This window comes from Alexandromys fortis, unplaced genomic scaffold (genome assembly GCF_014885135.2).
Source record: "Alexandromys fortis isolate MF-2015 unplaced genomic scaffold, M_Fortis_MF-2015_v1.1 scaffold_227, whole genome shotgun sequence".
NCBI lineage: Eukaryota > Metazoa > Chordata > Mammalia > Rodentia > Cricetidae > Alexandromys > Alexandromys fortis.
The window spans coordinates 2001370-2014958 of NW_026068109.1; the positions used below are offsets into that span (position 1 = coordinate 2001370).

The 13589-nt window shown below is 46.6% G+C and overlaps 1 protein-coding gene across 2 annotated transcripts in view; it reads right to left on the minus strand.

Moving 5' to 3' along the window:
- The window catches only part of Smurf1 (SMAD specific E3 ubiquitin protein ligase 1), a 95027-nt gene that overhangs the window by 23624 nt on the left and 57814 nt on the right, over window positions 1–13589 (minus strand). For both annotated transcript variants that reach the window (XM_050124386.1, XM_050124385.1), the window contains exons 2-3: window positions 2358–2396; window positions 884–992 (exon numbers count right to left, since the gene is read on the minus strand). In XM_050124386.1, the coding sequence (XP_049980343.1) occupies window positions 884–992; window positions 2358–2396 (148 nt within the window). The remainder of the gene's footprint in view (window positions 1–883; window positions 993–2357; window positions 2397–13589) is intronic.

Here is a 13589-nt window from a genome sequence, read left to right on the forward strand (position 1 = left end):
TGGAGTTGTGACTGTGGTCCGCATGAATTACATCTCCACACGGAACAGCTAGATTAACTGGCTCTGTAAACTGGGCAGGCCTTCAACTCACAATGCTTTTGCGTCAGCCTCTCAAAGTGTCAGAGCCACAGGCCAGCACCGCCAGGCCCAGCACACGACAGGATGGTGTATGGCAGCGTAGTTACACTATAGCACTTCTGGAGGGCAATGAGCTGGGCCTAACAGAGAGTACTAGTCTGCAACAAGGGACTCCATACAACCCCCCAAAATCCGTCCAGAGTGCACGAAGGTACAGTCCAAGACATGGGAAGAGAATCACAAATGCAACTACTACAAAAAACCCAACCCACGCATGCGCACACAGTGCAGTCTGTGTTACTAATCATTACGCAGGGACATGGTCCATATAAAAATACAATCCTAAATTTGGAATGAATATACGAGACTGCACAATGAGTTATAGAGAAAACATCAGTACCAAAAAAGTCAACATTTTCAAAAAATAACAGAAATATGTGGTCATGCTAATGTACTTTTTAGATAAAAACTACAACTAGATTTAGGTTTCACTGAAAAAAAAATGTAGCAGACTGGGACATGAATCATAGCTCTGTTTGTTTTTCTGCTAAAAACGACTAGGGAGTTGAAATGTCCAAGGGTCACAGCATCACTCTGTTAAGAACCAAACCATGAAAAGCCATGAGAACAAATGCCAAGAACGTCCCAGGGCATTAACTGTAAAGCTGGCAATATGAGTCCGCTTGGCCAGCCCTCTGGCCATCAGTTACAGAGTCAGCCATCTATCTTCTTTCTCCAAGATGTCTCTTCAAATGACTTCACGCCTGCTTCCCTCATGCCCCCGAGCCTTGGGAGGTTGACTCACAAGTCATAATGCTGGTTCCACTTTGGGTCCAAGGTGTTTTTCACAGTGTCGGTTGAGTGGCACTGCCCAGAGCCGTCCACAACAATCTTGGCAAAGGGGTCAGGGAGTCCTTCAGGGAAGAGAGCAGACATACCCAAATGAGATCAGTCTACCTGATGGCACAGTGGCACCCTCCCTGCAGAGAGACCAGCAAGATCACCCGTTGGGAGAAAGGGCCTGCACGGGTCACTCCTCACTAGTCTCTTTTTGAAGGCTAGTCTCCATTAGCAAGGAGAGTTCAGAGAAGGTCACATCTTCACACATGAAAACAAGCTCAAACTCAAACGCCCATCTCTGCTGAGTTTCATTTTAAAAACTGCTTTTATTTGTGTGTGTCTCTGTGTGTGTCTCTCTGTGTGTGTCTCTGTGTGTGTGTCTCTGTGTGTGTGTACTACGAGGGCTACAAGTGCCGGCTCTCCTGGAGCTGGAGCTGCAGGGGGTGAACAACTCGTGAGGGCGCTGGGACACACACATGCCGAGCTGCCTGTCTCCAGCTAGCCCCATCCCTGTTGATCATTAAAGGGACTGAATAATGTAAGAACAGAATCTATGATGAAGTAAATATCTGAATAGTCACAGTCCACAGGACTTTGACTGATCTTTTGCCTATGCTAGCTGTGGCATCATGGAGTCCCCAAGACTTAATTGGAGAAAGTCCCTAAATTCTAGCATATGCATCCAACAGGCTTACAACATGAGACAAGTGGTAAGGCAGCGGGTTTTAGAAAGAGACTGGCTTGTGAGTCACTCCACTTTGGAAATCCCGGCCACTTGGATGAAGCTTAAGTCCCCTCATCCTGACAATGCGGATAATGCCAAGTAAGCACTAAGTTCCCAGGCACTAGAAGTGGGAGTTTTCAGGGCTGTGGGTGCTGATGTCACCAAACGTAGGCACACCCAGGGGCACAGCCCCTACTTCTGTACACTTCCTCCCATTACACACAGTTTAAAATGGGATTTAATTTGCAAACCTGGGCTGGCAATTTTAGTCAAGCCAACTACATCGTAAATGCCTGATCAGAGATTGCTACCCTTCCCAGCAGAGAGCAAGGTCCTCCCAACTACCAGGTCAGGAAGCAGGATCCACGGCCACGGCTTGGCATGGCTAGGATGGAGGATGAGATGAAGGCTGTGTGCAGCTGGGAGATGTTGGTCAAGCTCTGGATTCCTAGACATTGAGAAGACTACACCCAGTGTTTTGTAAAAAATTAAATGTCAGGGCCAACAAGCTCTAAATCCAATGGTGGTACCAACATGGTAGAAGGAGAGAACCTACTCCTGCAAGCTGCCTTCCACCCTCCACATTCATGCTATGGGAGCATACACACACAGACACACACACATGCGCACGTGCGCGTGTGCACACGCACATCAAAATTAATTTTCAGAAATACACAAATCACATTATACAAGAGCAAAGCTGAGTGGTACTTACTGAAGAAGTCTTTCTTTGCAAGGTTCTTGGCACATAATACTGAAAACAAACAAACACGGGAGTTAACATTGATAGAGCAGACTTCCATCACATTTAGTGTTTGCAATGGGAGGGAAAAAAATCACCAGTTAATGTGCCAGCGATCTCTCAAACTTAGTGTCAAATTAGACAAGCATCCCTAGCAACTATCTAAAAGTATCTTTCCTCAAGCTGAGGAATCAACAAATTTAAATGCTGTAATTTAAGCTTGAAACATTAAATGCATAAACACAGAGACAGAATTACTGGTGTGTTTTAAAGCTAGATAAACACCAATTTTTAAAAAGGCTTGGTGCATTTACCTCAGAACTATAACAACAAAAGGAGCTACGCATTCTGGGTATTGTGATAAATGGCACCTTGTATGTGCACATGTGCATGTGTGTATGCATGCACATTCGGGGATGGAACCCAGGGCGCTGCATCTAGTAAGCACACATCTGCCACTCATCTACAACCAAGCCTGGACTTCTGCAAGCATAGACTCTGGTACATTGAAGACTAGAAAGCAGGAGGCTAGTAGGAAATACAGAGCTATTTGCAGAATGCTGTGGAAGAAAGGAACAGGCTGCATGTTAAGGTTGTACAGGATGGAGGTGGTGGTGGTGCAGACCTTTAATCCCAGTACTCAGGGACAGAGGCAGGGGGATCTCCTGAGTTCAAGGACAGCCTGATTTACACAGCGAGTTCCAGGACAGCCAGGGCTACACAAAGAAACCCAGTCTCATAATAATTTAAAAAAAAAAAAAAAAGGTGGAATAGTTGGTAAGGACTGAGCAGGTAAAAGTACTTCCCACCAAGCTTGACCACCTGAGTTCAATTCCCAGGAGCCCACAGGTGGAAGGAGAGACCTGATGGATGGACTCCTGCGCCATACCCAACATAAATAAATAAATGCAACAACTTTGCAAAGAAGGTAGAAGGGTGGTGGTGTCAGCGAGAATGTAACTGACTGGATGAGCGAAGGGCTCATAACCATCATGAAGCTGAGGCAGGAGGACCGTGAGTTCAAGGACAACCTGGGCTAGTTAATGAGTGTCATGCCAGCTTGAGCCAGGCACTGCCTCAGACAAACAGAAGGATGGATGATGGATGAATAGTTGATATATGTTGTCACAGAGCTGCCACTCGGCAGGAGCGCTGAGGAGATACATAATGTACTTTTCTGTTGCACTATTTCACAAATCTTGCTAGTTTTCAAGGATATGATGGTCTATGTTCATACCACATTGTGTATTTTTCCACTTAGTTCTTAAACAGCTGTAGGGACCTCATCCACACACCATGCAGTTCTTCCAGTTAGACAGCATACAACCTGATGTGTTCCTGCACACATGGGGTTAACAGCAGTCACCAGGGCCAATTTTCAAACTTTTCTATCATCTCCGAAAGAAGTACTGTCCCATTAACACCACCTCTGTCACCTCAAACTCTTCAGCCTGAGGCAACAGCTGGTCTGTTTCTTGGCTCTGATAATTTGCCTAATTCTGAACACTTCTGATGGTTGGACCCACAGGCTGTGGGAGCTGAAGGCCGGTACTGTGTTAACTTTCCCTAAGGAGACCAGAGTAAGCACGAGCTCACCCCACACACAGAGCCCTGGGTTTGATCCTAGCAACTCCCTAAACCAGGTGCAGACATGCACACCCATAACCCCAGCATTTGTGGGGTGAAGGTGGGAGAGTATTGAAGGCCATCCTCTGCTACACAGTGCGCAAGGCCAGCTTGGGCTACCTAAGATCTTGTCAGAACTCTGAACCTAGGACACCCCCATCTGCTACCTCACCAGCTTCAAACGTTACTCACCAAGGCTGGGCCCCAGTTTTCTGAGGTGCTGGCGCCCAATTACTTCTGAATGGAGTAATTCTGATCTCACTTTTCAAAAATAAGAATCATCATTCATATTTCCAAAGCTACTGATGCTTTCATTTAGAGATCATTTCAGTGGAATCTGGTTACATCATGGAGACAGTTTGGTAATGTTAGCATGAGGAAAGCCTTGCCTCGGTTTGTGTACAGGTCACTGAGGGCCCCTGAGTCTACTTTAAGGAAACAGAATTTCTCCTACTAAAATTATGGCTGCTAATTTGCAATCTCCATCCTCTCTTGGTTCCTCTGCCTCCCTCCACAAGAGGGATATGGAGTAATGGATGCTCAATCTTCCTACAATGCAAAAAGTTGCCATATACAGAGAGGCCACCTTTACCACGGGGTCACTATGTAGGCCAGGCTGGCCTCCAACTGAAGGAGATTCTCCTGCCTCTTCCTCCCCAGTGTTGGGATTAAATGTGCTCACCATCACGCCTGGCCCTGCCCCTTGTTTCCAGTTATGTTCTACTCACACTGGGGCTATAGGGACACAGCAATGAGTCAAAGACATTTACTCGGCATGGAACCGGGGCCGGGGCTCAGCTGGCAGAGTGCTTGCTTAGCATGCATGAAGCCCTGGGTTGGTTTGATTCCTAGCACTGCATAAGCCCTGCATAAGTGTGCTGGTACAGGCCTGTAATGTTAGCACAGGAGGAAGAGGCAGAGGGATCAGGAGTTCAAGGTCGTCCTTAGCTGTATGGCCAATGTGGAGGCCAATATGGACTATATGAGAACTGGTATTTAAAAAAAAAAAAGTGGAGAGAACGAAATTAATTCATGGAAAACTCAGTTCTTTTCCAGAGCAGGCCACTGTGCAGCGGTTGCCATCTCCGCTCTCTGTTTTGGTTTTCCTTGAGGCTGTGTCTCAGGTGGTCACGCTAGTCTTGACCCCATTACATAGCTGGGAATGACTCTGGACTCCAGATCCTCCTGCTTCTACCTCCCAAGGCTGGGATTACTCGTCCTGTTCTCTACCCTTGTACAGCTGTGCACCACCAGGCAGGGCTCACCCAACTCTAATGTGGCCCTTGACCTTGGCCCCAAGTCCCCTCTCCTGCATCCCATGGTTTCCTAAGCACACTCCACTGCTCTCCCAAGCCATGGCCACAGTAAGAGTAATAACAGCATGTTCCTGGGTGTATAAAATCGGGAGAGGAGCCTCTCTCACAAAAGGGCTATTTGTGAAGACACAACATCAGGACTGGGAGCTAAAAAGGCTCAAACTTGTTTTCGTATTTTACTAGTTTCCTAGTCTCAGTTTCTAGAAACTGATGCTGCAACTTTTAATTTTTTCTGTTATAGAGATTGAGTTCCACTACATAGCCCACTGGGGCCTCAAACTCATGGTCAGCAATCCTGTCTCAGCTTCCCAAGTACTGGAATTACAGGTACTGTGGTGTTCGGCTGTCAGCTACATTCTCTTCCTCTTAAATATCAAAATTCACCATCTTTCTTCTCGGCGGCTCCTGACTCTGTCATTTTCTGTGAGTATATATCAATATGGACTGTTTGTGTGTGTGTGTGTGCATATGTGTGTGGGTTCTCATGCACATGTGCAAGACGCATGCAGTGGACAGAGCTTAATGTCCCTATGTCCCTGTGTTCTGTGTTCTTCAATCTCTTATTAGTTTTTAAGTATTTCTCTCTCTCTCTCTCTCTCTCTGTGTGTGTTCTCTGTGTGTACACGTCACAACAAGTGTGTGGAGGTCAGAGGAAAACTCTATGGAATTACTTCCCCCTTCCACCCTTCCATGAGATCTGGGAAACAAACTCAGGTCATCTGGACTTGCAGGGCAAGTGCCTTGATCAGCCAGGTCATCTCACTGGGCCCTCAGTTTCTGACAGTTTCTCATTGAAATTACAACTCAGTGATTTGGCTACACAAGTTAGCAGCCTGGAGATCTGCCAACATGTTTTCAAATTCCAAGCATTGAGATCACAAGCACATACCACTGCACCAAGCTTTTCATGTGTGTAGGCCACCATGTAGTCTCAGCGTGTAGTCCAAGTTGGCCTGGAACTCTGTCTGCAACCAGACTCATCCTGAACTTGCCATCCTTCTGCCTCAGGCTCCATCAGGTGGTAGGGTTACAGGTGTACACAACCCAACCATGCCTGGCCATAGGTCCATCTTTTGAAACATACCTCATGTCCAAAAGCCTAGAACTCTGTATTACATGACACTTCTCCCTGTGTTCTAAGGCTTTCCGTCCCCTCATATCACATGACTTTCCCACTCTTCCTTAGCCTCCACTTCTGTACATCTATGTATGGCTACTCAGGTCGGTTGCCAGGCGCTTCCCCCATGAAGCCTCACTCGGGCCGGGGTTTCCCCAGCATCCCTGTGACTGCCAATGAGCACAGACAGACAACCAGTTCAGTTTGGACAAAACCCAACTAGTCTTTTTGTTTTGTTTTGTTTTGTTTTGTTTTTTCGAGACAGGAATTTTCTGTGGTTTTGGAGCTTGTCCTGGAACTAGCTCTTGTAGACCAGGCTGGCCTCGAACTCAGAGATCCGCCTGCCTCTGACTCCCGAGTGCTGGGATTAAAGGCGTGCGCTACCACTGCCCGGCCCCCAACTAGTCTTTTAAACAGTTACTGGTGCTCACATTCTGACATTAGGCCTTTGTCATTTTTCCACCTTAAAGTGTCCTTTAATTAAATGAGACAACAAAACACTGGCAGCCTTAACCCTAACACCCTGGCCATGCTGTGTGGATGGATACACACGTCGACATAAAGCCTCGACCGGCCTGGTAACTGATGCTCTAGCCGCCAGCAGCCCATCCTCTCCTAACCGCATTTTAAGGCACACATGGTTGAAAGGGGCATGATGACATAGGCACAATGTGGAGGCAGGAGGACCAAGGGTTACAGGCCTCCCTCGTGGGAGAGCTTGCCTCTAAAAGGAAGAGGAAGAAACAAAACAAACAAAACTTAAGGTTTGAACACTCTTACATAGGTGGCCTTGCCACCCCAGTGAGGTGGGTTCTCTGAATGGTCTGGCTGTGGTGATGGCTATGGCACACGCAAAACAGGGGCCTCATGAAAAAGAAGGAAAAAAGAAAGAAAAACAATAGTGCCAACCCCTCCCAAAAAATTATCTTTGCAAAGCTTATTAACTTGTTACTATCATTTTTTTGTTAGAGAACATGGGATGTGGCTCAGCTGCTGGAAGAGAATGCCCAGGGCACACAAAGTCCTGGGTTCATCCCCAGCGCCACATAAATCACTCAAGCCTCTAATCCCCAACACTCAGAAGGTGGAGGCCGGAGATTTTGAGCTCCAGGCTGGCCCAAGCTACATGGTGAGCCCATACCACAAATCTAAAATTAAACAGTCTTTAAGTGACAAGGACCACAAAGAACAGAAGTTCTGTTCAAGGCAGGGGATGAGATCCTCATGTTCAAAGCCACAGTCCCAAAGCCACTAACTTGTAAATTCTCATACAAACTTAGGAAATCCCCAACTGTGCAGTAAGAGACAAAGATGAGAACGGAGGAGATGAGCACATACCGGTCCTCTACCTGAGTTTGGTCTTCAGCGCCCATCTCAGGCAGGCCACACAACCTACTGTAATGCCAGCTAGCACTGAGGGTCCAACGCCCTCTGCATCCCCTAAGGGCACGAGTGCTTGTGTGTGTGTGTGTGTGTGTGTGTGTGTGTGTGTGTGCGCGCGTGTGCGCGCACAATTAAAAATAAATGCTTTTTTTAAGAAGCAAAAATGAATTAACAGGTAGATAAAACATGCATGATCACATTACAGCTTGTAGCTAAACAGACTCGTGACGTCAGACTGCAGCATGAGTGACCTAGCAAACACCGTTCCCCAGCCCTCAGCAACTTCTCCACAAACACAAACATTCCAACTATTCAGACGCCACTAATTGAGAAAACTTGGGTTCTACGTGCATCAAGCTACAAAGGAACAGAAGCCCCTATGAACTACTGCCATGGAGTTCGCAGCACTGAGTTGCACGTATACCCCAGAACCTGTAAGGAGAGGTGGAGCTGCTGTAGCAAGATTGCCTGGCACTGAGGTAGCTGCCCTTGCCTGCCCCACAGCCTCCTACCTATTACTGCCACCTATGGGCACCTATATCACTTAATAAGCACTTGTGGGCCACAGAGATGGCTCAGTGAGTAAAAGGCGCCTGCTAGCCCAACAACCTGAATTCAAACCCCAAGTCCCACACAGTGGAAGGCAACTGAGTGCCACACACATTAAGGACATAATGCATGAACGTGTGCACACGGCAAGTTTTTTATAAAGCACTTCTACTCGATCTCACAGGATGAGGTAGCATAAGACCAGGGAAGGATTCCTTCTCCACCTCTGTGGGTTAAAGCGTCTGACTCGGTGGTTTATGCTGTCTACCCTAGTACCAGGAAGCCAATCTCTCCAGACCTGGGAACCTAACCCACTCTGCCTCGTCACCAGGCACCACCATTTATGTCTCAGAGGCTGAAACCAAATCCCCTGCTGCCCTGTAGCCTGCACCAGAGAGAGGTCTATGATTTTACTCTTCCAGGCATGTCCCCATGGCCGGCTGTAATGCCTGGTACACAGAAGCCACTTTAGAGACAGTGGCTACACAGACGGACTAGGTGATAACTCAGTACAGTTCCCTGTAACGCTAACAGATAGACTCAAGAGGGCAGAGACTCTCTTTTGACCCATTACACTCCAACCACAGCACAGGGCCCAGCCTAAACCAGTGTGTCATAAACGCTGAGATGAATGAAATAGTTGCAAGTCTGGTTCAATGAATGAAGGCAATATATCTGTTAGTCCCCACAGTGACACACCTGGACCCCATAACGTCTTCCTCAAGGCTGGGGTTCAAAGCTTGGTGGCCCTGTATCCTGCCAAAGCTGCTGTTTCTCAAGGCAGCACTGGTGACAAGAGTTCGGCACTAACAAGAATGCTTTGCAGTTTCAAATCTGAGGTTGATTGCAACGAGGAGGAATGAAGTATGCATTTAAAGGATGCAACAAAATCCCAAGGATATTTGGAACTTTTGAAGAAAGTGTCGAGGAGCAAGTAGTGGTGGCACACACCTTTAATCCCAGCCCTCAGGAGGCAGAGGCAGGCGGATCTCTGAGTTTGAAGCCAGCCTGGTCTACAAAACAAGTTCCAGTACAGCAAAGACTACACAGAGAAAACCTGTCTTGAAAGAAAAAAAAAAGTCTTGTGAAATGACAGAGCCATTTTTACACCTTAAGGGATGCTCTCCCAGGATCTTTCAGGATGATGAATTCTAGGAAAACCCCTAACTGAGTTGCAGGGTTTCTAAAGGATGGAACCCAAGGTCTGTGCGAGGCAGACAAGCCGTCTGAGTCACACCCCAGCCCCTCCCTAGGGATTCTGGGAAGGCACCTATTGTTGAGCTATGCTCTACACCAACCCCTAAACACTACTTTTTTAAGCCCCTGGATCCCTTCCTGGAAAAAGAAGCTGTCTTTTCAGGACACACTCTGCAGAGCTCCTGTTTTTGTTTCTTCCAAGCATCACTGACTGTACTCCAGAGCTTGGCAGATGAGAAGCCAGTCTCGCGTAGAGCCTGTCTCAGTAGGACAATTCCATTCATGGTGGTTTGAATGAGAATGGTCCCCATAGGCTCATAGATTTGAATGCTTGGTCTACAGTCGGTTGAACCTTTTGGAAAAGATTAGGAGGTGTGTCACCGGGGGTGGGATCTGAGGTTTCAAGCAAGCCATTTCTAGTTAGCACCCACGCGCCCACCCCCTGCTACGTGTTTGTGGCTCAGGTGTAAGCTCTCAGCTACTTCTCCAGCGTAATACCTGCCTTCCTGTGCCATGTTCCTGGGCATGTCGACCATAGACTCTGTGAGCCTGGAACTGTAAGCAGAAATTCAATGCTTTCTTTTATAAGCTGCCTTGGCCACGGTGTTCTGTCACAGCAACAGAACAAAAACTAAGTATCCAATACCATCCCAGGTCCTGGCTCTGTCTCTCTCTCCCACGGAATTTCAGGGGGCTGGGGGGAGTCGTTTCAATGTGGTCAACAAAACCAGGACATTTATAGGTAAAAACAGATTTCCTTGTTTTAGACTAGAGGAATAAAACTTGTGTTTTGTCAGAGAAATTTTTTTGTTAGCTCCACTTTTTTTCTTTAATCTTTTTTATTGTTTTTATTAAGCTATATAAATTTTTCTCCACCCCTCCTCCCTTCTCCCCTTCTCTCTCCTGTGACTCCCACACTCCCACTTTACTCAGGAGATTTTGTCTTTTTCATTTTCCTATGTAGATCCATGTATGTATCTCTTAGGGTCCTCTTTATTGTCTAGTTTCTCTGGGGTTGTGGCCCATAGGCTCGTTTTTCTTCACTTTATGTCTAAAAGCCACTTGTGAGCGATAACTATTAGATTTGTCTTTCTGGATCTGGGTCTGAGGAAGTTTTGACTAAATACTATAACCCAGAAGTACTCAGATTTGAATGCTGTCTCCATGCAATTTGTTTATCTCTCCTTCCCAATGTCACTAATTCAAATAACACATGTAGGGCAGTGCTTACTAATCCCAACAACTCATCCCCCAATCATTAGCTGTCTCCTATCTCCAAAAAAGCTCAGGGTAATTCTACAAGCTGGAGCTAATGAGCAGCTTGCAAAGCAGGTGCTTCCAACACCTCCCTAGGGAACAGACTGTCGCCCAGACAACCATCTGACCCATCCATGCCCCCGCCAGAAGTACTCAATGAAATCTATCAATGAGATGCGCTGGGCTGTTGGCACATCCTGTTATGTGAGAATTTAAAAACACAATCTACTTCCCTTCAGTGGAGTCAGTCACAGCAAATAACATGCATTAGCTGCTCACAGGATGAGCAGGCACTGTTCATGCAACAAATCTACCCACTATCAGAGTTCCACGAGACAGGACTGCTCTACAGTCATTGAACTGGTCACAGAAAATGAAGGCTTAGGAGCCTAAGCAGCTCAGGCTGGAGATGCAATTGCTGGAATGCGTACCCAGCATACACAAGGTCCTGGGTTCCATCCTCAGCATCACGTAGGCCCAGCATGATACAGGCCTAAATGCCAGCGCTTGGGAGGTAGAGCACGGAGGGATCATAAATTCAAGGTCTATGTCCTTGCTATGTGGTGAACTGGAAGCTAGCCTAGGCTATGTGAAACCGTGGTGGGAGGCAGGGAGTTGGGGGAAGTGTGTGCTCCCCTAAACAGCTTAATAAGCCACAGTTAGGAGGAGCTGTGGGTTCTGAGCAGGGATGTATTTTTTACAATTAACCAACAAGTTACTGGAGGTGGACCACACACCAAGGTCTGATGGGAGCTCTGAGGACACCAGCGGGAACAAACACAAAGGCTGCTTGTCCTTGCCAGGCCCCAAGGGCTGGGCTTTCAAGCAAGGCGAACTAAAATCACTCTCAGTTTTTTGTTTTTTACTTTTACCAACTGCTTAAAACTGTCTTTCTTCTCAGGCTCAGACTGGCCTCTTATGGGTGTAAAGCAGAAAACTAAATCCTCCAGAAAAGCACAGACCTTTAACCCCTAGTTGTCTCTCAACAGATAAAATAGAACTGACCATCACCCTACAAGATAATCAAATTAATCCCACCCCTGAACTATCCTAGAGTTATCAGGAAGAACAGTCTCTTTAATCCAACCCCCCCCCCCACTGACCACACTCTTGTTTGTTTTTAAAACAACATTCTCACTATTAGCCCAGGCTGAACTACAACTTTCAGTCCCCTGAAGACGGAGACTGTTTGTTCGCTTCCTAATCCTCAAACCCAAATAATAACACAGAAACTATATTAATTGCAACACTGTTTGGCCAATGTTTAGGTACATTTTTAGTTAACTCTTACATCTTAAATTAACCCATTTCTATTAATCTGTGTATGGCCATGAGGCTGTGGCCTAAAGGTTCTGGCTGGGGGATTTCTCCTTTGGCAGCTATATGGCATCTCCTTGATTCCGCCTACTTTTTCTCTATAACTCTATTCGGATTTACTCTACTAAGCCATTGGCTAAAACAGCTTCTTTAATAATTAAACATATTCATAGCATACAGAGGGGAATCCCACATCAGCCCCCAGCCTCCAGAGTACCAGGACCACAGGCATGCACCACCATCCCTGGCTCCCAGTGACTGCGGGTGCACCTCAGACATGGCTCTTTTGCTGAAGCTGCCTCAAACAAGGTGGTAAATGCTGAGAGTGAAGGGAAGGCTGGATGACTTCACAGATAAAAGCTAAGTGCATTAGTCCCTAATATCATCAGACAAGTCAAAACACAAACAGGGGTGAGGGTAGGTAAACAACAGCAAGAAACAGCGCTGTCAGAATTCTCTCTCCCTCAGATGCTGTCCCATTTCATCAGCCTGCATACTAACTACATTAACAAATTCACACATAGAAGACAAGAGGGCTGCATTTGGATTTCAGGCTCAGCAAAGTGACATTCTGTGAAAGCACATACATGCCACAAAAACCCCAAAAGTCAATCACTTCTGAACAAGTTCCTCTGCCCTTTCTTCCTACAGAAGCTGTCTGAGCACTCACACATGCTGTAGAGTTATTTAGGCAGCTGTCACTCAAATCAGAGAGCAGGTCAGGTGGCATACATCAAAGCAGACAAAAAAACAGTTCAGAGATCAAAGCCACCACTCAAGATGTCCCAGCAGAGCCAATGACTGATCAGCACTGATCTATTTGGGGCCATGGCTCAGCAGATGAAACCGCCACACTTGAGGACCAGAATCCAAACACGGGGACCTGCAAGGACAACCTGCCTGTCATCCTCAAGCACATCATGGCACACTCATCCCTCTCCCCAAAAGGTAAATAATGTATTTTTTAAGGCTTTTTTTAAACTGATCTACTCTATGAGTGAAGGCCATAACAGGTCGTTGAGGTCTACTGTCGCACTAACAATGAGTGTTCAGAATGGGACCATGTGTCACAACAGTAAAGAATTCAAAACACTGTGGTCAAAGACAGAATGAGAACATCCTTCCAAAGTTCCATTTGATGATCATGAGCCATCAATTCCACTCTGTGGTATACCCACAGTTAGTGGAAATGCATGCATGAAGTATGTATGTGTAACATGTTCACAGTATCATTCAAGGGTCAGAGTGCAACAAATAAGAGATGAGGCCTAGGAACTACTGAGATGAACCTCAGTGCACACTGCATACCAAAGGAGCCAGGCTTGGCCACAAATGTTTGCAACCCCGCCTGCTGGGAGGTCCACTTAAGCACCGGAGTTAAGGGCCAGCCTGGGAAACACAACAAGACAATATCCCAGAGAGAGAGAGAGAGAGAGAGAGAGA